At 39.7% G+C, this 25,133-nt stretch overlaps 1 protein-coding gene across 2 annotated transcripts in view; it reads right to left on the minus strand.

The window, feature by feature from the left end:
• The window catches only part of MAP3K20 (mitogen-activated protein kinase kinase kinase 20), an 89,621-nt gene that overhangs the window by 58,488 nt on the left and 6,000 nt on the right, over positions 1-25,133 (minus strand). For both annotated transcript variants that reach the window (XM_030952249.1, XM_030952250.1), the window contains exons 2-3: positions 24,184-24,373; positions 1,759-1,846 (exon numbers count right to left, since the gene is read on the minus strand). In XM_030952249.1, the coding sequence (XP_030808109.1) occupies positions 1,759-1,846; positions 24,184-24,342 (247 nt within the window). In that variant the 5' untranslated portion in view covers positions 24,343-24,373. The remainder of the gene's footprint in view (positions 1-1,758; positions 1,847-24,183; positions 24,374-25,133) is intronic.

Consider the following 25,133-nt stretch of genomic DNA (forward strand, 5'->3'; position numbering starts at 1 on the left):
TTATTTGGGATTTTCTCTCAAGAAACAAATCTCTAACTAAACACAGGATTGTCTGCAACACTGGAGGCCATCCAGAAGATCACAAAGTGAAAATCCCTCTAAAAGACATTTGAAGTGTAATTAACATTTCTTTATTCGGTAACCATTCTCTCATTTGAAAATGGTGTGTGGAAATGGAGCCTTGCCTCCATTCCAATCCACAGGACTCCAGTCTCCTTAGAAGTTGCACGGAGAATCAACAGTTTGATAAAAAAAATCCCCAAGCCTCTTTCTTCTTTAATCAGGTGTGATCAGAGTTCCCTGTGGAACAAAGCTGTTGAACTACACACCGTAGTCTCTTTCTCACAGGCAGTTAGAGTCCCCGTTCTCAACAGCACAGTGAATTACTTCAGTTGCTGTCTGTACTGTGACTGGTAAGCATGTCTTCCAAACACTGATCTTTCGTGAGATCCAGCTGAGGTCTTCTGATCTAGACACCACCCCAGGTCATTGATTACACCTCACCTTTACTACTCTGCTTGCTGGTTTACACTTATATTAAAAAGGATAGTAAAATTACATTGCTTGATTTATTAGCTATTAATTTTATTGCTTCCAGAAGAAATTCAAATTCCTGTCTATATGCCATCATCAGTGCATTTCGAAGTGGTGCAGACTGTGGTCACCCCATGCACCTCTGGAATGCTGTCTGCCACACCATGACCTCCAGTAGGCTGATACTCCTGGAGTAAGCAAAGCTCCCCACACCCTGAAATGTGCTGCATTTCAGATTACACTGCCATCTGCTGTGATAAGCAGAAGTCTAAGAGGCAGGTAGAAATAACTGCATTTTCACAAGTTCTGACCACCAACCAACGAAAACCTGACCAGCAGTGACTCAAACTGGTGTTAGATTGTGCCACATGCAAAAGACTACTCTTCACATTGAGCTTTGAAAGTTACAGACATACCAAAACATGCCTCCTAATCCACACTTTCATGGGTTTTATCTCTTCAAACATTTGTTTGAGCAGTTGGGAAATTTCTTTGCTTTCGGTTTACTTTCTACTCCAATCTTATGTAGTTTGTCCCATACAGGTAAGGGAGAAAATTCTATATCTGGACCATCTCCCAGGATAAGAGCAGGAAGCTAAAAAACGGTGACAGAAAAAAAACAACCACCAACAACACCACAAAAAGCAACTTCCGCATAATTCTAGGAATATCAATGCAAACAAAACCTAGTTTTCCATGTATAAAGGGAGTGGTCTTACAATGCCTTATTAACCCTTGACTCTATTTCAAACTCTTCCCATTGTGAACCTCGCAATGCAAGTTCTCCTACTTTCAGTGCAGTCAGAAATCATGGGGCAGCTTTGCTCTGAGCAGACACCCAGCCCACCTTCCTTCCAGAACAGAACCAGCCAGAACTTCATATCATGAAAACCTCTACTCTTGTGACGCACCAATTAGAATGGGAAAGCAATTCTCCAAACAGGGTAAGAGAACACAGTGAAAGGTACTGTTAAAAGGAGTCCTGCTTTTGTGCACTAAGAACACCCTAGGCTTCACCTGCCTCATGCTGCCTCCAGCTATTCTCCCAGCCTGGTTCCCACCTCCAGCACTCCTAATTACATTGAGGCAGGTAGTGCCAAGCACTCTTAACATTTAGAAAAGACCAGAACAATTAGCAAACACTGTAATTGGGTAACACTGGAGATAACCTTGTAACATTGTAGCTTTACAGAGTCGAGAAAAAGGTCAGACAAAAATCCTTACCTGTAACAATGCCATAATTTGGAGGTTCAATGACAGCTCCATAGAACTGAATGATGTTTTTGTGACTGAGCACACTGAGTATTTCTGCCTGTTGAAAACAAACAAATAAACAAACAAGTTAGACAATTCAGAATGGGTCATTTATTATAATAACTTATTTCATACCCCACCGGGTATACACACAAACAGCATGTAATATACATATATATATATATATAAGCACACACATATCTAGGAAACACTGTTCACAAATGCTTGGCATTTGAAAACCTAGTGAGAGTTTGGCAGATGAATGCTTTGTATGTTTGGGGGGGGGGAAAAATTAATTTGAGACTATTCTTTCATGGCCAAGGCACTGATGTAGGAAGTTAAGTCTCTGGAAAAATGAAGATCTTGGAAAACTTTGTTCCAAGAAAGATCTGGGATTTTGGGCAGAGCAGCAGCAGTCCGATCCAGAATTTGTGTTTATGCATGAAGTACCATTGGTTCAGTGAGTCCAGCACTCCAGGCTGTTACAGCATTCCATGCACACACAGCTCCATCCAATGTTTACTGGAAATGTGGAATTTCTAGGCATGCGCTGTGGAGTCTGATTAAATACACAGAGCAAGCATGCTTGAAATTGCCAAATACCCAGCAATGCAGTTGAAACTGCTCCTCAAAGCAGACTACAGATGTTCGGCAATTCTGGAAAAATGTACAAAACCTTCAAATTCCACATGAAGAATGCTGCTGGGTTTGAGCAAGAGACTGCAAGACAATGAGACTGTAACCACAGAAATTAACACATATAAGCCCTGTAGTTTTTGAGAAAAAAGGTCAGGTATTTCTGGGAAGGTGTCTCAACAGTTTCACCTCTGCAGTGTATCAAAACAAATATTTAAGAGATTTTAGACACATGTTTTTATACAGATATAGATATTATGCAAATACAGATATGTACTACTTTATATTTTTCTTCACAGTAATGGTTTAAGATTATGAGATTATGTTAACTCTGTACCAGGCAAGAGCATCTAACAAAAACAAGATCACAATTAATGCCTCAGAACTTATCAAAAGTATCTGACAGATCCCTTCACAAATCCCTTGACTTGCAGTGGGAGTGTTGCTGTTTGCCCACAGATGAGTCTTCACACATGTTCTCAGAAAGCTGCCAATTAATTTATTTTGTGGACTTGTAGGTAAGTCAGTCTGCAGTATGATTTGCTGAAAACAGCATACATTTTAAAAGTTAATTTTCTGGTATTGTGAAAAAAGATTACTCACTTGATGGTAATACTGTTTTTCTTGCTGAGCAGGCTAAGCAGCATGAAGAGTTAGTGTAACCCAAGTAAAGTTCAAAGCTATAGTTAAGATTTAATTGCATATGTGTAAATGTCTGAGCATTAGCTAAAGGTCTTCCAAACTGTGTTGAAGTTACTCAAAAAAGTCCTTAAGCAACAACAACAGCAAAAATTTGAGTCATCTAATGCCTATATCTGTAATTATGCACATAAGCACATGTATCATGGTACTACCTATAAAACATAGGCCAAACAAACACTGGTTTGCTATAGCTCTAAATTTATTAGAATAGCAGTAGCTGATGTACTATGGGTTTCTGCATAAAAACTGCGATAGTATTCCTGTTTTCAGTGAATCTAAAAGGCCACAAAATAATTTAAATGGCAGATATCCAAGCAAATGGGAGAAGATTGGCCTGCAGGTAAACAGCAACACTCAAGACTCAGCCAGTCAGGGGATCTCTCAGTAGAAGGAGCTCTGCCCTACAACTGCAGCCCCACCATCCTCCCAAGATAAGGAACTCCTGCAGCAGAAGAAGCATGAGTTGTACCTCCAACCTCCTTCCCTAGGCTGAAGGATGCAGGTGACCACTGAGTTGTTCAAATCTCCATATCAGAAACTATTGTATTATCTTTGTATATTCCTTAAGAAATATTCAATTGGGCATTCAATTCTCTAATTCCTACCAGCATTACTGCCATATTACCAGGAGACCTCACTCTCCTTGACTGCCTAGCTGAATGTTCTGATATGGGACAGGAATAATACAAACAGTTACAAAAACTATCTAAACCACCTTTTCCTTAACACCTTGGTAGAAGGAATGGAATAAAACCATCTTCTTGTGAAGTACTTAAAACACACCATGTCTTCAAAGCTATGAGCACACCATCTGCTGCGGTGTTTACAACACAAGTACTTCAAGAGGTCATTAGAATTAAATTGATGGGTCTCATATTCAAATTTTTAATGGCATAATATATTTAGGTCCTGGCTATAAAACAAGTACTTCGTGAATCTTTTCAGAGAATGATTAAAAATGCCCCATGATTAACAAATCCAAGTTCCATTGCTCCCTATCCCACCACGACTATGTGCGGAACCCAGTGACTGTCCTCCATCTCATACATGATGCTGCTGGATCCAGTAAAAGTCCATCAGAGTCAGTGGACAACAGGAGGGGCTACACTGCAGCAAACCCCAGACCAACCAATCACCCAGTGCTACCATGACAGAGACTGCAATCAAAATATGAGTATCAGGCCAAGAAGATGGGTACTTCACTGCCACAGGCACAGACACACGGTGCTTTTATTACTTGGAAATGAAATAAAATATTTTTAAGGTTATCTTATTTATGTTATATACGCAAAGATCACATTGCAGAACTACAAAAAAATGCTGTGTCGACCACAGCTAATACCATCACCTTCACATTGATGTTCATACTCTAATCTGGGATTTAATAGATACCAAAGCAAGCTTCCATCTAAGAAATCCAGAGAAGCAGCTTCTAATGCCCACAGATATGACAATGAAGAATTGTGAGGTAAAAAAATTTCTAACTTTTCCTAAGGACCATTATATCACAAAGAAATCCTCTCTAAATACTTTTAATCACTATGCTGTTGTTAGCACTAGTGATTCTAGACTATTCCTTTCATGTTTTCCTCTCTTCTGTTGCTGTGATCAGCTGTGAACTGTATTAGCCAATTTAGACTCTTATTCCTTACAGTGAGAACCACATGCAAGCCAGTCCGTATCTTTGAAGTTTTTGTACTATCTTTGACAAGAAGGTGCCGTATTTCAATGAAAATTACTTTCAGATAGCAAAATATGAAGTGGTGGTTAAAGACTGGTATTTCAAAGGTCTCTTAGACACTAACAAGAATATTTAGAATCACCTTTAAGCATCAAAACTGTACTTTAATCCAAAATTCCTAAATGCTTAGAAGAAAATTCTGTCATGCATCTACCTATCCACAAGCTGTTGAAGAAGTCTGCCCTTGCTGGCTTGGGCATGACTCTCTTCCCTCAGTAAAGCTGCTATCTATCTTATGCAAGCTAAATGAGCACCAATTCCTAAATAGTGATGACAAGCAACAAGTATTCAACTACTTCATTGCATTCGTTTTTTGTGTGAAAGACAGAATTTTTTTTTAAGGTTGGATTGAAGCCGAACTAGTAGAGTTCAGCTGAATGATAGACATCCAAACATATAAATATAAACTCCCTGGACACAGCATAGAGACACAGACACACAAGGTAACTGCAACAGAGTTGAATATTATGCTTAGTACCATGATAAACTTAGTAACAGCCTGTTACTGACCATCAAACTATGCTAAAATTGTTCATACTGCACTTACATCACAGGTATGGATGAAATTATGTCCCTCTCTTGAGTCCTGATGAAGGGATTACAGACTACACACCATTTCTTGAAGGCAAAGGGATTCAGATTTCTAAACAAACCTGACAAATCCACTGCTTACATAATTCAAATACCACAAAATTCAAGGTCAGAACAAATTACATTGAAAACTTTTTCATTTAATTTTCACTTACTGGCTTACTGTAAATCAAGTCAATTCATCAAACAATCACAGCGTAAGAGTTTGTAATTCAGATAATCCCTACGTGTACAAACAGTGTAATTGTGTCCTCTGAACCATGGTATGGATCACAGTGTTTAACGGGTAATTTGGTTTTATGCCTGTTTAATCTCTACTTACTGACATATGTGAAAATGACAGTTACATCATCTAAGACTGACATCACCCTAGAGCTGCTTGTAGACCCACTAGTACTGCTCTTAACCTTGTTGTACAAACAACCATGCATTAATAACCATATCTTCAGGTGCTTCAGCAGGTAGAAACAAGGTCGTCCACCAGGTCTTGTCTCTGTTCAGCAATAGCTGGACAGAAATCACAAACACAAATTCTAACCACAGCCAGCAGCAGATGAGGGGACAAGGCAAGCTGCCTGGACAGCATGGTCTCGTTATGAGACCCCCAAGCCTGAGCTCACCAGGATGACCCAAGCCTTCACTTGTTTTTGCTCTGCCTTGTACCAGTGCAGCAAAGACAGCAAATGCAGTTCAGCTCTGATGAGGTCTTCAAGGTCGGTGCTGACTGCAGATGTGGGCAGGGGCCACCTGATGCTGAGCTGGCATTACTTGGGAATCAGACAAGGCCCCATCGTCAGATCTTTAATTGCAGCCGCAAAGACAGCAAGGATGTGGACGGAGGCACTTTGCATACAGCTGTGTTGGTGCTTGCCAGCTACTCATAGCAGCTGCAGCTGCTCTTGTTAGAGCTCCCTACCCCAAGGCAGTTAAAGTTAGCAAAGACCAAACAGCTCAGCATATTTTAGTTACTCTAGTTCTCCTTGGAAATATATTAGAAATTTGTTACGCTCACACTTGTAGTCAAGAGAAGTGATCAAGGGTTTGGGCAGTCTGCTGCAGCAGCACAGCTGGAACTGTAAAAGGACATCTGTTCACAGAATTCTTCAGTATCAAAAGGCTTTTTTTGCATGGGTCCAGACAAACTGAGCCCAAAGCAACTCAACCACCACTTCTTCCAGGTGCCTTTGGAGCAGCTGACTGGAAAGTAAAGTATCTTTCCACCCTGGTCTGAGCACACTGTTTTAGGATTAACACAGGAAATAGCTGCAGCCCCTCATGAGACCATTGCATCACCTGTTAGTAAATCAGGAAACCACACAGCAAGTGGCACCTTCACTCCATGCAAAATTACAGAGTTGTACATGGTTAGCGATTTAATCTGATTAATACAACTTCCTTAACTGCCTTAAAATATATATTATTACACTGTGCAAAAGTTTGGCTATTTAATTTTCCAGAGAACTGTTTGCCATGTTTATTAAGGAGATATTTAGACACACTTAAGGCAGCTTTGGAAAGATTTCTTTTCCTAAGTCTTGTAGCATTTTAAAGGCTTTGACCTTTGTCATATTCTTGGGAGAGCTGCAACTTAGCTACTCTCAGGGGATTTATAGTCTAATGCAAGGGCAGCTGGAAGAGGCCAGCTGATGCTTCAGTAAAATAGTTTCTATTAGAGAAAACCACATACAAAAAAGATACAGAATGCTAACACATATAAATCCCACACCTTTATTTCTAGACTCCTGCTCAGAAATATATCCAGTCTATGTTCATTTCCAGTGTCTCATGAATCCTTTCCTCTGAATTTACTGATGTCTAATAAAGGATGACACCTGTTATATCATCAGTTTCTCTAGGTCAACAAGCCCAAAATATCATTTTACAGATGAAATAAAAACAGAGTCAGCATCCATCATAACTAACAAATTATCTTCTCAATATGCAATAAAGGGATACTTAGAGAATTTCAGAAACATAAAATTATTACCAAGAATTATATAGCAGTGATGTTAAGTAATTATTACAGTTTTGAACACAGAAAAGAAAATTATTCAGATACAAAATAGAAATTTAGGACTTTGCCTACTGATTTGTCTGTTGTCATAAAGTTTTCTACAGAAAAAAATATAAACAAGAATTTTGTGCTTTGGGGGCCCAAATAACAGGCAAAGGATACTGATTGTCCAGTTCAGAGAATTTTTGTTAAACCTGTTAAACAGTCTTTAATACTAACAATGCAAGAGGAAAATCACATGAACATAGCAAAGCCAAACAATCCTCAATGAGATTTTTTTACCTGCAAATAAGCAGTTACCAAGTGCTTCAATGGGCATACTCACAGCATACATGTGCTACCATCTCTTCCCACAGGCAGTCATAGTTTTAAAACTATGGTTTGCATGGCACTTAAAGCTGTATGAGCTTGGGCTTCTTTTCTAGTATTCAATTAGATGATAATTTATAAAAAAAAAAAAAAGCTGGTTTCTGCAAGCCATTTACATGTTAAAACTGTCAGCACTTACACCTTACAACACAGCCTCTATACTCAGGCTGTATTAGGAAACAGTATCCTGTTTCTTAAACCACAGAGAAAGGAGTTAAATTACATTCTCTGATTGATGTCACCAGCATTTCTGTAAATAACAGAATTAAATTCTCATAAGTACATCTACAATGACAAACAAAATTTGTACTTTGAAGCATTTTGATTGAGCAAATCTTTCACAGCATCAAATCTGCATCCAAAATTATGTCCTACACTATTACAAATCCCAGAGACTAAAAGTGGAAACGTACAGGAAACTAATAAATTCCTCTTACTGTGTAATCATTTTACCATTATTTTAAATCCACTGGTGTATATCACCAAAAAAATCTCACTTTTGGAGATACTGTGATAGAAACACACACTTTAAATACCTTGCATTGATTCTAAGGTTTCAATCTTAAAGAAAGAAAAAGCACATTACGAAGAGAGCTTATTTCTGTTAAACTATCATAATATACCACAGATAAGGAATATAGACATAAATTTATTTTATTCTGTTCCAGACTCATCCCATCTTATGAAATTTATTGAAAAAATGAATTTGCATCATGCAATACCATAGGATTTGTTAGTAGTAAAATGTATTGGATATGGACCATTTGAAAAGAAAACTGAGTTTTATACTCTAGTATAGTTCTTTATAGCAACCTTGGCATAGAACTTGGTATGTTATGGATAGTTTGAAGGCTAGAGGATTAAAAGTACTTGCTAGCAAATTCAGAATGTGTCTGTCAAAACACTGCAATGGCTTGCTCAGCCCATGCAAAGCAGGCTGGTCCCTCTAAAAATCACAGGGGCTTTGTCCTTGCGACGTGGCAGCAGACCCTCTGCCTTGTGCAGTAAGAGGGAATGAGATCAAGCTAACTGGCTCAGTCCTCCCTCTGACCTCCATCAGTACAATGACCACATGGAGCCCACACAGCACTAACTAAGAAATTGCAGAATCATGGTGTTTTCCTCATGAGGAGGGTTAAAAATGTGCTGTGAAAGAAGAGGCTGCTAACAGATTGACAGAACTAAGCAGAGGCACTTTCTGCAGAAAATCCTTAGAGAATGGTTAGTAAGCTTGAAAAAATTCTATGTTATTTACACTGCCATTTACAAAAAAATCCAAACAAACAAAATACATAAACAAAGTTTATGGAAAATAACTTATTTTCAGACAGATTTCAAGTAGAAATGCACCCAAAGGACTGTTACATTTTGCAGCATACAACATGAGGTTGTATGAGCCTTTAATAAAAGGTATCTGATAAAGGCAGATCTGTCAAGAACAAGTTTTGTTTGGATTTCACTACTGTTATTCACATAAAGCAAAACCATTCAAAACATGCATAAACGATGTATTTGTACTGGTGTAAGAGTTTAGAAATGAGCAACGTCTGCAATATTTGTCATTTTTAATTCAGGCAGATTTGGAGTACTGAGCTGCCTCCAGCTGCAAAGCAACACCAGCAACTGAGTAGAAACAATAGATGAGTGGACTAAACACCAGGGCTGAAATACCTGAGCTCCCTTAGAGCTCTTTATTTTCAGCAATGATCATTTCTCTTTTCAATGTTGGGAAATTTTCCAAGTATAGTCACAATCACTTTGAAGACAAACTGGCTTTGACTATGGAGGACAGTAACAAAATCCTCAGCATTCCTAAAATACAACAGAATAACAAAACTTGAAACTTTGACTCCTGGCATACTCCCCAGGTGAGAAGATATCATGACTAATAAGCAAACCAGGGATAATTCCAGACCCAAGAAAGGGAAAAATATCCAAGGAAATTATTTCTGAGATCAAAGTCACTGTAGGTTTCATGAGCACCTTGTTGGAAAGGCATTTTGGTATGAAAGTGGTGGGAAAACTAATCCACCCTCAAGGAGCCATGTCTAGTTACATATGTAACTAGAGCAGTGATTTTCCTCAGCTCTGCAGGGTATTTGTAAGGAATCTCAATAGGACAACCTAGAACAAGTCAAATCTCATTGTACAGTGGCTTTTGCTGAACAATTAGCATAGACTGCAACAGAGACAGCAACAGCTGTACTTATGCATCCTGATCCACTCCTCTAAAGCAGCTATGATCTTTACAATGAAGTATTTTTCCATCTTAACCATGAAAACTGTAATTTAACCACAGGAAAAAACCCCCAGCATGTTCTTGATGAACACTCACTTAAAGCCTATCTTAGAATGGATAAATCAAACCTACTACAGATAATGACAGGGACAACACTTGTTGGGAATCCCTCTTATTGGAATTCTAGTAAATGTTATAATTCCTGAAAATGTAACTCAACCAGGCAGCTTGAGCTCACCCTTATGAAAAAAACCCACTTCACAGTATGTTATATGTTAACAGCACACCACAAGGTTTTGTTTTCCACATGGGCTGCTAGAGCTCTGCACAAGGCTCTCCCCAGCTGTCACTCAAAACTGAGCTGCCCCTGCAGAAAAGGTATGAATAGTTCCCTACCTGGAGTCCAACTAACTTAAAGAAGCTTTCAAAACAGAAATTACAGCTGTGACCAGCAGCCGTAAAAAGAAAGCAAAGTAGTTGCCAACTGTAGATGTTGGCACTCTGCTGAAGTGAATGAGAGTCTTCCACACATGAGAGGCATTTTTCTGTGACTTTTACCGATCCCAAAGCACAACCTCACAAATCTGAGGTTTTCAGGAAAATGAGCTGTCACCATTATCTGAATGACACACATCATGGTTTTATGTGAAACTGTCCAAAAGATCCAGCATGAATCATGGTGAATTCTACCCGCTTTTCAGAAAAGTCACTCTTCTTTGTCAAAGACTGAAAATTGTATTTAACTTAGAAACTTGGTTCAAATGCTACTTCTACTGGGTAGCAATGGTCAAAAAAAACCCAACAACAACAACAATAACAAACTAGACAAAACTCATCAAATTTTAAGCTTTCATCTTTATGAAACATGGACTCAGTGTTTATTTTTTCTTGGGATTCTTCATGCTGCCTTTATGGTAGCTCAATCTTTTTTCCATTAGAACTAAAAAATTTCAAGTAAAACAATGGCTAAGATAAAAACCTTGGAGAAAACCTAGCAATATTTTAAAAATATTTTTAGTATCATACATTAACATTTATTAGTATTACTTTACTACATATTTCTGACATGTAACTCCAGCTTTTCCCTTACTCTTCTGTGATGAATTTCTTGTACACGGAACTCCCTATCTTATCTGTCTTTATAGCTCTCGGCTTACACAGATATGGCAATAACAACTATTTCATTTCTAATCCTTGCTACATAGGAATGCAAATGGGCAGCCTCAAAATACATTTTTAGAAAGTTAGTAACTTGAATGCCAGTATCTATGAACTCTGCAGAAAGTGGAAATCCAGAAGAACCTATCTAGAAGAGTGAGACTACAGACTGACCTAAAAAGGCAGTTGCTTTGAGTCCTGCAGACCTACAAGGAGCAGAGAACTCACACAGGTCTTGTACCACTGCAGGGTATCAAAATTAAGTCAAAAATCTCTTTTCTCATTGCTCTTCTCCATTGAAACAACAATTCTAGCCAGTTCCTTCCCCAAATTACAGAAGAACATCCAGAGGTAATGTAACCACCACCCACGTCTGTACTAATATGAGAGGAACATCACACATACTTAATGGGGAATGAATAACATGTAAAAGGCCAGTTACAAAATGAAGATCAGCTATTCTGTGGTTACAAAACCACTGACCTGCACTAATTCCTCCATCACCTTGCACTGTGCTTGCTGGGGACCTGCAATAAATGAAGCAAAGAGGAAGCAGAACTGTATATATATGGGACCACAGGAACTTTCAGGACCAGGGTCACATGCAGAGTCCAACAAAACCTCTCTCCTGGGCTGTACCTAAAGAGCTGAAAAGAAGGCATTATGCTGCAGCTAATGTCAATTTCAATCTGAATCTGAGTGCAGCAGAGAGAATTTGCATCTCTTCCTATTCCAGCAATGCCTGTAGTCTTTGCATAACTACTGACTGATTTATGCTCCGAGCATGACAAGGATTAGATTAGCAAAGTTCAGTACAATGAACTGAGCTCACAAGCCGGATCCAGGGCCCAGAACTCCATGATGTTTTGGTGACACAAAGTACATTCAAATCTGCAACAGGTCCTTTGGTGTGGAAGAATAACAGCATCACATATACCAAAGCTTCCCATTTTCCAGTGCCAGACATACCCAAACCCTTGCCTAAGAAACTGTTTCTTACCAAGAATCAGACACAAGCAGATGTAATTTTCCATGCCACTTTCAGGTCAAGCAAGGCTGGAACGACTTCAAGCACTCTCCTTCAACCAAGAAAACCATCTTCTAGTAAAGATTTGCTGCCTGAGACACAAGTGTCTACAAGACACAGCAAGAACTCTTTCCCACCCTGTCACAGCTATACGGCTATGCAACATTTCCCTTCCCTTTCTAGACGCACTGCTACTGTGCTGAGCATTTTGCAGCTTGCAACACCACTGGCCTCCTGAGGGTATTTACTTCTAGGAGACAATTCCCTTATTCCAGGTAAAGTCCTTCCTTCTGCCTGGGAAGAGAAGGAGAAAAACAAAACAGTATTGGCAGGAGAAAAAGGACCTAGAGAAACATTTCTCTTCTCTTCAAGAAGAGTTAGCAGTATCTCGTGACTAGCAGTGGAATTATAAAGAGGGTTTGGCCGATTCCATATATGCAGAAGGCTGCCGTAATCCTCCTGCCTTTTTTCCTTCTTGAGTTTGAATTGTTGCACTTTGAAGAGTTTTTAAATCTCTCCTCAAGGTCAATTTTATCAATTATCTCCGTCTATCCAAATCCGGATATAATTACTGTAGTTAGCTCTGAGGGGAGAATGAGACCATTTTGAGGTCACTATTGTGCAAAGCAGGTGTGATGGTCTTGTATATTACTGCAAACCTTGCAAATATTATTTTTAAATATTTAAACCATTAATTAGTCCATACTGTATCCTCAGGGACAACACAAGAGATCTTAAGCCTTTAGAAGTGTCCTGCATCTTTTCATGTGTCCTCACTGTTTAGTTTAGACTAACACACCTTTATTATTGTGTATGTACAAAAAGAAGCCACAAGGTGTAATAGTCTTTTGAAAATACTGCTTTTTTGTTCAAAGTCTCAACTGAATTCAGAATTTTGATGGACTGAAGTAAATGGCGGTGCTAGAATAATACTAAACGTTTAGAATTCAGATTGCAATTCTTCCAAATGTGTATTTTAAGATACACAGTTTCTTTAAAATGTGAAGAAGCAAAATTCCTCATAAAAGCTGTGTACACAGAGGGGTTTTCACAACAATGAACAACCTAATCAGGGTGAAGAATCCTCAACTGAAAGCTCACAAAGAAATCTCTCTATCCTTTCTCCATTATTTCAATTCTACTTTTCTCGATAGGGGTGTCTCACCAGAGAACCTGAAGAGTGAAAGGTTTAAGTATAGGACTGAAATCCATCAAACCCAGGCTTGTGGTCCAAACCCAAGCAGCTGTCAAATCCAGAGATAGGAATGTATGCTCACTTCTGCCTAATAAAATTTGAATCAAACACTTTGCATCTGATTCTCCATGTGAGCTTTTATGCAAACTTCTAAAGTGCAAGGAATCCTGGGGTGGAAGAGCTATTCTGAGAGCTTTCACATAGTTCATGTAATTAGGGAAACCACTTCCTTTGATTGTAAGTGTTCAAAACAGCTGAATTTCTCCTTTCAAAGGACTCTGTGATTTGGGTCATCTCTTTTACTTGCTCTTTTATGTTTTTTAAGATGAGAGGTGAGACTGTAAAGCACATTATTTAGAAAAAAAAAGATTCCACTTTTTGTTTTAGGGATTGAACTCTGACTATTCAAACGCTTGTCATTTGGAAATCTATCTTTCTTTCCCTCCCCCTGTTTCCTTCCTTTTCTGATAAGCTCTTCAGTGGCTCAAGCGAGCATAGCCCAAAACGCCAATTTAAACCTAAGGGAAAGCTGAAATACGGGACATAAAGGAAAAGGGACTCTCATTTTCCTTTGTGCGGCTGTGCTTGAATATGTAATTATAGAGGAGCTCTAGCTGCAGGATCTCAGTCCGCATGTCACATTTACTTTTTAAATGGTTCTAAACATTGACCAAGCAAAAAGGCAGAAATACAGATTTTTAAAAGGCAAACAAAGCAGCTGCCCTGGTCTTTGAAGTGGGTTTGCAGGTTCTTCGTTTCTCAAAAAGGGAGCTCAGGTCACAGTTTCAAGGCAATGACCATGTTACCAGAGCTAACAGCTGATGCCAATGTTGCTACAGAATCAAGTGTCACTCGCCCTGAATTTCTTGAGTCAGGCACCCTGTTAGTGCTGTTACTTCACATTCATCTCACCAACAGCTGTAACAGGCAGTGGATATCCTGCTTCTCACAGTATAATGCAGAATCACACGGGTGAAAAGGCAGGAGATTTCTTACTGCAGGTTTCAAATTTATCAAGTAAAAACAGAACGCTTGTTGATCCTACGAGGACTGAACTTTATTCCCAATCAGTGAAAAATTGCAGGACTCCTTCCAGAATTATAGCACTTACAAGGAATCGGTCTGCAATGGGAACAGAGTAAACCGCTTGGAACACAGCGCCAGAAGTGCAGCCAACTCCTGCACTTCTGCACAGGACAGATGAGACACTGGCTTGGAGAGATGATTTTACAATAAAGACTTTGGTACAAATACAAAAACAAATGAGAACCCAAAAGGTTAAGAGCAGAACTCCAAAATGTGTGGTCTTTTTGAGTGGGGTCTGGATCTTGCATTTGCCTTTAGGGCTCTCACAAACTCTTACAGGGGTAACAGCAAGGCAACATCCAAAAGAAAGAGGAATTCAACATCTCCAAATTGTAGCCATCTGTTGCTCCATACTTGTATCACACACAGCACCCTTAGCATACAGAGACATCACAGAGAAGTCAAAAAGCCTTTTCCTTGGCTTGGGAGATTGAAAGTATACAGCTCACAAAGATGGAAACCCACCAATCACTACTTATAAGCCTTCATGTTTCAAAGGTTTGCCTCAAATGCATCTAACATTACTAAAAGTTGTTACAAGATCAGACAAGAAGTGATTTCTGCACCTTTTCCCCCCTCTAATTTCACACAGGTATGCACAACACTTTCTCAGCTGTACGACCCTTCCAAGAGGAAAACATAACCTCTCAGTAATGTCACTCATCTGCTCAAGGGTGCAACAACCAGTTGATTTTAGCAAATTTCCAGAACAATCTACTCATCTCTCCTATGCTACCTCTGCCAGATAACAATTTTCAGAGTGCCTCAGCTTTCACTAAAAGGCTGCCACCCGCCCAGCCTGCATGGCTGTCTTTTGGTTATCCCACCTTCCAAGAGCAACTTGGTACAAGCAACTGCATCTCATCTTCTGGTGTCTACCAAGAGCTTCCTCACTTCTCCTACAACAGCTCAAGGGATTTTACCACCCATGCTTATTTTTGATGTGGCTACTGGTAAATCAGGCGCCCAATACACAAAACCCACTGCTATTTGGTCAGTCATGTATATCATAACACGATTTTTTTCTCCCTTGCCTCGACCATTTAGCCACTAGGAACCTCAATTTTCAAGAGTTTTGGAGTAAAAAAAAATAAGCAACCAGAGGCAGAAGATAAGTGGGTAGGCGTGTGGCACTGTTCCCCTTCACTGACATCCAAGGGCCAGGCCCTATTTTGCCAAGGAGGTACACCCATAGGGGCCCTTCCTGTGTGCAAGACACCCAATTTCCCTGTGGAGCTGACTTTCTTAAACAGAAATTATGCAGAATGCAGATTCTCTAAACATTAGTCTAATAAACAAACATGTATTTGCAAATAGGATTCTTCCCCAGTGGCTGAATTGCAACAGATGAAACATTTAAAAAGATAAACAGGGACATTTGGAGGCAGTTGAGTCAGAAGTGCAACTCCGTGTTTGCCCTTGCTGGCCTCATCTCCCTGGTGAGTGAGTACAGTTAACTGAGTATAAGAGAAAGAGTTAATGTTGAAGCTGTTCTCTGGGCTCCTCTGCAGCCTCCAGCTAACATAAACACATCTGAATGTTTCCCTGTGACTGTTTATACTGTCCTCTTAAAAAGGAAACTTTCTCTATCAGCACCTTAGTGAGTGGAAATAGGTAAATATGAAATAACTTTTACAATCTTAGTTGTTTAATTACAATTAACAAGACTGATTTTGATGCTTGCATCCAAGTTAAGATATATTTTATTTTCTCTTTTCTTCAACTCTGTTTTCAGAGAAATCTTGTTCTCCAGACCCTTACACAATTCACATGCAGCCAGTTTAAAATTAAGGACTAAAAAACAAACAAAAAAAAAGGAAGTAAAGTAGGGCCTATGTAGTTCTATAGAGCATTTTATTGCCCTCTTAAAAGCACAAAACACATTGTTCAAAATTCCATTGCCACCATGAGTGTGGTGGGTTGTTTGGGGATCCAGCCAGAGACTGCAGCCCCCATGGTCAGCTTTGAATACTCCTGTGGAAAACAGCCTCCAGGAGATGAATGGTCTCAGACTCAGATCACATCAACTCCAGCACAGCTCTCTGACTTCATCTGAACCATCACACAGGCGTGCAACAACCCAGAAACTGTGTCAGATTGAAACAGTACTTCCACTCACCTCAAGAGCTACTCTGGGATCATCAGAAACAATTTGTCACTCTGTGTGCTGCAAGTCAGTGCAAGCTATTTCATCAGCATCCCCAGGAATTGCAACACCAACAAATTTCCATGTGGGTCAGACATGTAAATTGTCAGCTGTCCCTCAAAGCACATAAAACTCAAACATGCAATTGCTTATCATCTCTCAAATTACCACTCACCTGTCATTGTGATTTTCTACTTGTAACACTGTTTTAAGAAAACCATACAGTTAAATGTCTACATAAGTCTATCTTGAGCCAACCCTCAATTGCTTGAGCCTGCAACAGCCTAAAACAGCACTTTGAGAAAAAAGGATTTCTTCTGTATCCATGAGATTTCCACAGCAAAGCTTCAGGACAGCTTAAATATCCAAAAATACCATTTTGCAGTTAATCACTTCAACAGAAGCTCAGGGTCAAAAAATGTCATGGGAGGGGAAACAAAAGAGCTGCCATTTGATGTCAAGGGTTGCTGGCATAAAAAAATAAGCAACACAACCTCTCTTCCAAATTATACGTAACAACTGAGTGCATGCAAAAGGAAGACTGAAACAGAAGAAACATATCTAGAGAAAAATTAAAAATAAAATAAATTTTTAAAAAAGGCAAAAACCCACACAGAAAAAGCCCAAAATAAAAGAAACAAACAAACAAAATAAATCGCGCTAGGAAAAATGTCCTTAATTGCAACTAAACATCTACTGGAAATGTAAACAGCCCAATGTCAAACTTGCAATTGACAGAATAATTTTTATGACAATATGCAATGGAATTAAACTAATTACAAAAGTAAAGAATATTTAATAATATTCTAATGTTGTGGACATATCCTGCATGTTGTGGACAGCAAAGAGGATAAGAAAGAGTGTTTTCTAAACAATCAGACATTTTCTCCCTATTCTGAACAACATTTATTCATGATTCATAGGAAACCAGCATAAAAACTTGTTCACTTGCAGATGTTGCACCTTCTGAAAAAAACAACCCAAAAACAAACAAACCACTGAAATTGAAGACTAATTGGAGATAACTGAGATAAAAGGGTCCAAGATCCCTAACCCAGGGATCAGGCACAGTAATTTCCTATGACTCAACCAAGCTAAGGAAGCTGTACCTATATTCCTAATGAGCAGCACATGCAAGGTAATTTCAATTCTCATTTACAAAGTTTAGGGCAATTCAAAAGACAAGCAAAAGGAAGCAACAGACATACCTGGTGCATCTTAGCTTAACAATTTATCTGTTAATCAATTTTGTTTATGTAGCAACTGTTCAACACTGGCCACCAGTCAAGAGGACATGTGCACTTGTCCCTTTACAATTTTAGTACAAAATCTAGCGGTCTGCACCACTGACAGTTATATGTCTCAGCTGATTCAAAATAACTTTTGAAGTCACATACTGCCAGTGTGGGCCCTGACACACCAGTTTCACTGAAGCTGATGTCCATATCAAATTAACCCCAAAGTTGGCTTGATTTAAAAAAACGTGTATATACAAGCCAGTGTAAGAATCTCAAATTAAGTTGGTCAAAAAAACCACTAAACCACACAACTTGTACTACGAATACTCACTATTTATATGAGGCAACTGTCATGTTACTCATTTAATGAAAAACTTGGTATAAAAATGTTTAAATGCATGAGTAAAAAAATCCACTACAATAAAATGTAGCAAAATACTGACAAATTCTCTTCTGTGTCTGATTCCTGTGTTTCCAAGATTGTTTTAGGAGGTAGAGACACAGGAATGGAGTTTCTTAAAACAGAAGTCTGCTTTTGGCAAGAATAATTGCATTCTGGTATCTTTCATTATACTGGTGTCTCCCAAATATGGGGTTTGGAGAATATTTTGGTTGCAACACATATGCCATGACACAACACAGTCATATCCAAAGCATCCACTAACAAAATCTCATGCAGTGACTTTCTTGATTCCTGGAAATATAACATTCATTTAGAAAATAAAGTCCTCCAGATAATGACCCCTTGAATGAAAGCCAAGAATTGGGCAAATAAAGAATCCGTCAGATTCATTGCAGAAGTCTGTCCTATCCAAAATGATTTATTCTGCAAGATACAGAATACAGAACAGTTGGAGCATCTGAAGCAATTTTGACAACTTCCAGTCTATAAAGGGTGCTAAGTATCCTCTTGATACCTTTTGAGAATACCCTAGTCAGCACCGAGAGGAGTGCTCTAAGCCAATTCCTCTACCAAAATATATTAAAAAAACCCAAACCGAAAATCTTGCAAAATAACCACCCTGTAAAACAGAAACTAAGACATTTTGAGACACTCCTCTGGTATATTAAATACAGTTTTATCTCCTTTTAGCAGCTAACACCACACAGCAGTAAACGTGAAAAGAGGTTGTAGTCAGGTGAAGTCAGTCTCTTCTCCCAGCAATTAGCAATAGGAGAAGAGGACAGAGACTTAAACTGCGCCAGGGAAGGTTTAAGCTGGACATCAGGAAGAAGTTTTTCACTTCAGGAAGGGTGACTGAGCACTGGAATGGGCTGCCCATGGAGGTGGTGGAGTCACCACCATTGGAGGTATTTCAGGAAAGACCAGATGTGGTAGTCAATGCCACGGTCTAGGTGACAAGGTGGTGTTAAGTCATAGATTGGACTTGGTGATTTAAAAGGTCTCATCCAATCTAGCTGATTCTGTGATTCTGTTTTTCTTTCAATGAATATGGGGCTGGATGGGTTCCTATGAGATCACTTACTGTGAAGTTTGTAATTTTTCAGTATAGGTGCACATATCCCTGGAAAGTTCATATATTAGATTCCTACACCCTGCATAACTCCATACAGCACACACTCTAAGTCCTCTCTCAGTGTTGATCACTCTCAATACTTGCTGACTCAGACCTGAGAGAGGGTAAGGGAGTAGAAGCTCCTAGGAAGAGCTAATAAAATATTAATAGAGCAACAAAATTGCCCTTCCTTACAGCCAGGACCCAGTGTGGAGAGTCATTCTAGGCTGGCACCAGAGCACCCATACCAGCTACAAACTACAAAGAAAAAGAACATGTGCTATTTTTAGTCCTGTCAGGGCTACAGTATCAATTTCAGTTTGTTTTGTTTTGCTTTTACTCTGTTGTTTTTCTCTTGTTACTGTTGCAAATCATTGCCAGTCCTTGCTCTCATGACCCACATAAAAATTGTCACATGCTCTCTTTTAGCACTACAAACATGAATGAGGTAAGTCCAATGACATGCATGTGATTATACTTAACTCATCCCCTTCACAAGGTGCAAGCCCAATCTAAGCCTTTTGGACAGTCCATTCCAGAAGTGGATCATAAAAATCCAAAAAGTGAACAAGCTGCATTATATTCTATATGAAAATTTTTATAAAGCATTAAAATATCTCCTAAAGCTGACAACACACGTGTTACATACAAGAAATCCTGACAATATAAAATTAACTTCCATGGTAGTCAGACTCCAGGCAATAGAGCATCAAAAACAGAGAAAGTATGTCTTTATTTTTGAGTCTCATAAAACTTAAATGCAGTACAGACACGACTGAACAAGGCATGCATAGTTCATGCTGCTCCATTTAACTTCTCCTGTCCACAAGTTAGTTCTGTTAGTTCACCAGAAATATTTAAGTATTTCCCAGTAAGATTACAATTACATTTTACTGGATTTTTTTCCACCACTCTCCTGCAGTTTGCACAGACCACTGCCAGCATTTTGAAGAAGTCCAGGAACATATGTTCTGCATGAAATCAAGTAATCTTGTACCCAAGTGGCCTGGTTGTAAAAGCTGAAGCAATACTGCTGCCCATCAATAGCATGGAGACAGCTTACGGACCATGGAGTACTTTCAAAGACCTGTGGTATTGAAATAAAATTCAAATTTCAGGTGAAATTCCAGCAGTAATAAACCTCCTGGTGAAGAACCACACCAAGAAGAACCAGCTACCAACAAATTGCCACCAAAAGCACAGCCCTCAAAAGCAATCACAAATAACAGATAAACTTCAGAGATGGGCAATCAAAGGAGGTGAGTGCTCTGCAGTGAAAAGCAGTCGTGGCAAGGCATAAAACAACATTTGTAACACTTCACTCCAGCAGTTATCTGCTCAAGATAATGGAGTCAAAAGAACTGCTAGCAATTTGCAGAATAAGGCCCCTGGCCTCAGTCTCTCCCATTCATTTCAGTGGGAGCCAAACTATGGGTTTATCTAATAATTCATATAAATCCCTCACAAAAATACCATATAACTTCTGGAGTAGTAGATGTGTAATTTTCTTCAATGAGTGGACACAATTATCACTCAGGGCAAAAGGACTGATACTGCTACAACAGGAGGCATTTCTACTCTGCCACATGCATCATAAACATCACGCTGACAGCTTCATTTTCTATAAAACAATTCACTAGGAACTCCTGTTTCCTACTTTAAAGCCATAACCACTGTAGTGGTTGTACTAGATAGTAAAATGGCAACTTAATTTTTGTTTTGCTGCTATTTAATAACTCAAGCTACATTCCTATGTTTTACTTAATCAGCACAATTCTTGCCCAGTATCACATCCAATATTCTAACCAAGACCTTGTAGCATATATATACTTTTCCTAGTAGACCTGCTCAGGTGTGTTTTTTCACATATACACACATCTCTTCCCATAAAGTTGTGGTTTACTGCATGCATAAAAAAAGTTAATGCCTTGCAGAGGTATTTCTCAGATTTCAAAGAGTTTCAAAGCAATCTGTTTAAGTAACACTCTTCCAAGTATTTGTAAGTTTTTCTAAGCACATATTCTAGTATGCAATGCTGGAATAAAAATTGCTTCGTTTCACATGTTAGAACTTGTTAGCCCCTGGGCTAATATAAAACCTTCACGATCTTTACTGGTTGTGATTGGCTTGTTTTATAAAATGACACATAGATACAACATATTTGCAGAATGATACCATAGCTCTATTGACTTGGCTTGCTCCCTTGGACTTGGCTAGCATGAAATGCCTCTGAGCAAGTTTTTCACAACTCTCCTATGTTTTCCCTCTAATCAGTTGTTATGGATTATTGGCAGCAGTTAACAGAAATACAAGACATGCAGTCATGGAGATAAAAGGACACTTCCTTCCAAATAAACTAGAAAGAGTAGAATCTCAGATTATGCCAAGCTGGAAGGGACCCACAAAGATCATCAAATCCAACTCTCAGCCCCACACAGGACCATCCCCAAGAGTGCCTGAGAGCACTGTCCAAATGCACAGAATAATTAGTTTTCTGGACTAAACGCATCGAAGTACCTACTAAACACAGATACACAAGAGTTGCAGCAAGTTGGTTTTGTATTGATATCAGAAGAGTCAATAATTCACCATGAAGAGTCATTAATTCACCATGACTTCAGTGCAGTCCAGTCACAGACATTCATTATTGTCATCACTACAGATGAAGATGCTACATATGTAAACATGTGAGAGCCATTAGGGTCAGAAGACCTTCTGGCCACCAAGTTGGCCTCTGGTACAGCACAGGCCACTATACTTCAGCAAAATGCTCCTGGTGTTGAGCTCAACAACTTGACAAAAACAATTGTCTAAAAAGACATCTCAATGAGAAGACAGATGAAAAGGATCCTCCATCTTCGCTCCTTTCATTTGTAGTCTGTGCCAAGTGTTACTCATCCTCACTCCCAATAATTTGTGCTTTTCTTTCCATTCTAATTTTTCTGGCTACAGATTCCAAGCACTAGTTTCTGCAATAACTTTATGCACTAGATTAAACTATCCCATAATTTTCTCCATATGAAAATGCAATGTTTGTACATAAGGTCTTACTTTTTAATTCTCTAAGGTTGTTGACAGAAAAGTTCTGCCAAAGCTTGTCAGAGTTATTTAAGGCATCACCACTTGCCTCTCCACTGCCTTTCCAGAAAACCTTCAAGAGAAAGTGCCCATACCAAGCTGTTCCCATAACCTGTCTGGTTTAGTTTAAGTTGCAAATTATAACCAGTCCAAAGAAAAATAAACAAATTTGTGATGGAAGGCACTTGCTCCCCTTCTGTCAGCTCACCCTGATGGATGACATTCATCACCCCCTCTTGACACCCCCACTCTCACCAACTTTCCACTTGGTGTTTTGCAGATTCCCTTGGGCTGCTCTTACAGTTCATTGACACTCTTAAACAGAACAGAACCACATACAGGTGTAACTCCTTCAGAAACACGCGTGTTCAATAAAGGTATTTCACTGACCCTGACTGAGATCTGCCAGCCAGGTTATTTTTAAGGAGCACATTACTGATACTGCATAGCTCAAATTTTACTTTTCATTTATCTTTCGATATTAACAAATAGTAGAAATAAAGAGAACAGCGCAAACTGACATTGGACAGAATGTATAAATCTTCCATTGTCCTATAAAAATCTTGAGATCCTTTTACATTATTTTAGACAGCAACATGCTTAATCATGATCAAACATGCTTATTACATCACTAAGCACGACACAATCATGGCAACTCAGCTGCTGCTGCAGTGGATGAACTTTGGTGTCTGATTACTTACTAAGTCTATTATGCCTAGCCCTGCTCTGCTGTCCTCCAGCTTGTAACTGTCTTCCTACAACAGCCTGAGGAGATTGTATACAAGTTACATATAGCCATGAAGGAACAACAGCCCAGTAACTCTGCTGTCCATCACTACACCGGGCTGTAGTGATGCTCCATCGCTGGTGCTGACAGCAGGCAGACTGGAGCACTGTGAGGACAACATACACCACATCTCTGCTGAAACTGTACAAACCTGAGGGGTCAAAAGGACTTTTAGGCAAATTTAAAAAGCTTTGGGAAAAAAAAAAAACAAACAACAAACCAACCTTAGCTGGTAAAGGTGCCCTTAGCTAATTCTGCCTTTTCCCCCAGGATTGCCAAGGACTCATCCTCCTTTCCAGGTCACAAGATGCCCCAAGGGAAGGAGACTGGCAGAACAGTGAGGGTTAAAACTATCTCATTGCAAAACCAAGCTATGACTGTGTGGCTATGACTAACTAGAAGTTAGTGGAACCCTAGATCAAAATCTTCATCAGGCAAGGAAGAGACAACTCTAAGTCTGTAGTGAACACAGAGATGTGAACCACAGAGCAGACGTCAAGAGGACAAAATGGAATCAAGTAATGATAGGGACTCTACCTCTTCCTATCTAGCAACATGCTGGTAGTATCAACAGGAAATTAGTAGCTCCACAGGTGCAACAAGCTCTCCTCAGGGCCAGGTAGAGCAGAATTGCAAAACAAAAAAAGTGGGAAACAAGAGTGAAAGGTTAAACAACAGTGCTTTGAATCAGCCCCCTGGCTTGGACAGCTCATTATGTCCTTACTGTAACATCATCGCTTACAGAGTTTTGTAATTAAACAAACAAAAACCCCAAAGTAGTTTGCCTGCATTACCTAGAGGATCGAAAACACTAGAAAAGAATTTCTGTTGTTACCACAGCAGACAAAGTGAATGAAAAGTAAACTTTTACCTCTTTTTCTATTTTGAGCAGCTTCTTTACTGCCACCTCCTTGTCCTGAGAAATCCATCGGGCTCGGTAGACACTCCCAAAACTCCCTCCACCGCAGTTCTCAAAAAACTGCAAGTCATCAAATTTAATTTGCACAAATGAAGCACTGGTAGACGACATCTCATAATGACAAAATATACCACAGCAAAACCTGTGAAGAGAAAAGTTTTTATTAATGCCCATGCTTCAAGGATTTACGAACTTTCTTACCATGCTCAGTCACCCCAAAATCAGAATCATAAGCACACTACAGTAAAATCCACAGGCCACAGGAGGAAAAGAGACTGAGAACATGCGTTCGAACAGGGAGTGCTAAAGTTCGCATAATTTGCACAATCTGTTAGGAGGAGCTGGGGGACAGAAACAACTAACAGTATTCCTCAGAGCAATCCTGACATTTCCCGAGCACCTTGGAAGCAGCTCTGCAAAAGGCAGGCACGTGGCTGCCTTCCCTGCGGACAGACACTAGCTGCTCTCGGCCCCGGGTTGCCTGCCCGCTCCGGCACACTGGGCATACCGTCCTGCGGCCGCGATGGCCACGCACGGGCACGGGCACAGGCACAGGGCAGCCCGGCCGGGCAGCGGCGCTGGGCAGCGAGCAGCGGCACCTCAGCACACACCGCGCGCCCCAACAGCGCTCCGGGCCAGGCAGGAGGACTTCGTGCAAGGATATGGAAAAACCTGGCCATGGTAAATCTCTCTTCCTGAGTGACTCAGATCTGTTTGCACGTTGTAACAAAGCGCAAGTACAGGGTAATTCATCTGGGTTACAATATGTGAAATTCTGCAGCCTGTGCCAAGACTGGTGTCGGCAGTTTCAGGAGATGATCCCAAATCTGCTGACGGAGGAACAGAATGTCCTCCCCGGAGATTTCATGGTGATAAAGCTTATGGCTGTAGCGAATTTCAAG

This window comes from Camarhynchus parvulus, chromosome 7, assembly GCF_901933205.1.
Source record: "Camarhynchus parvulus chromosome 7, STF_HiC, whole genome shotgun sequence".
NCBI lineage: Eukaryota > Metazoa > Chordata > Aves > Passeriformes > Thraupidae > Camarhynchus > Camarhynchus parvulus.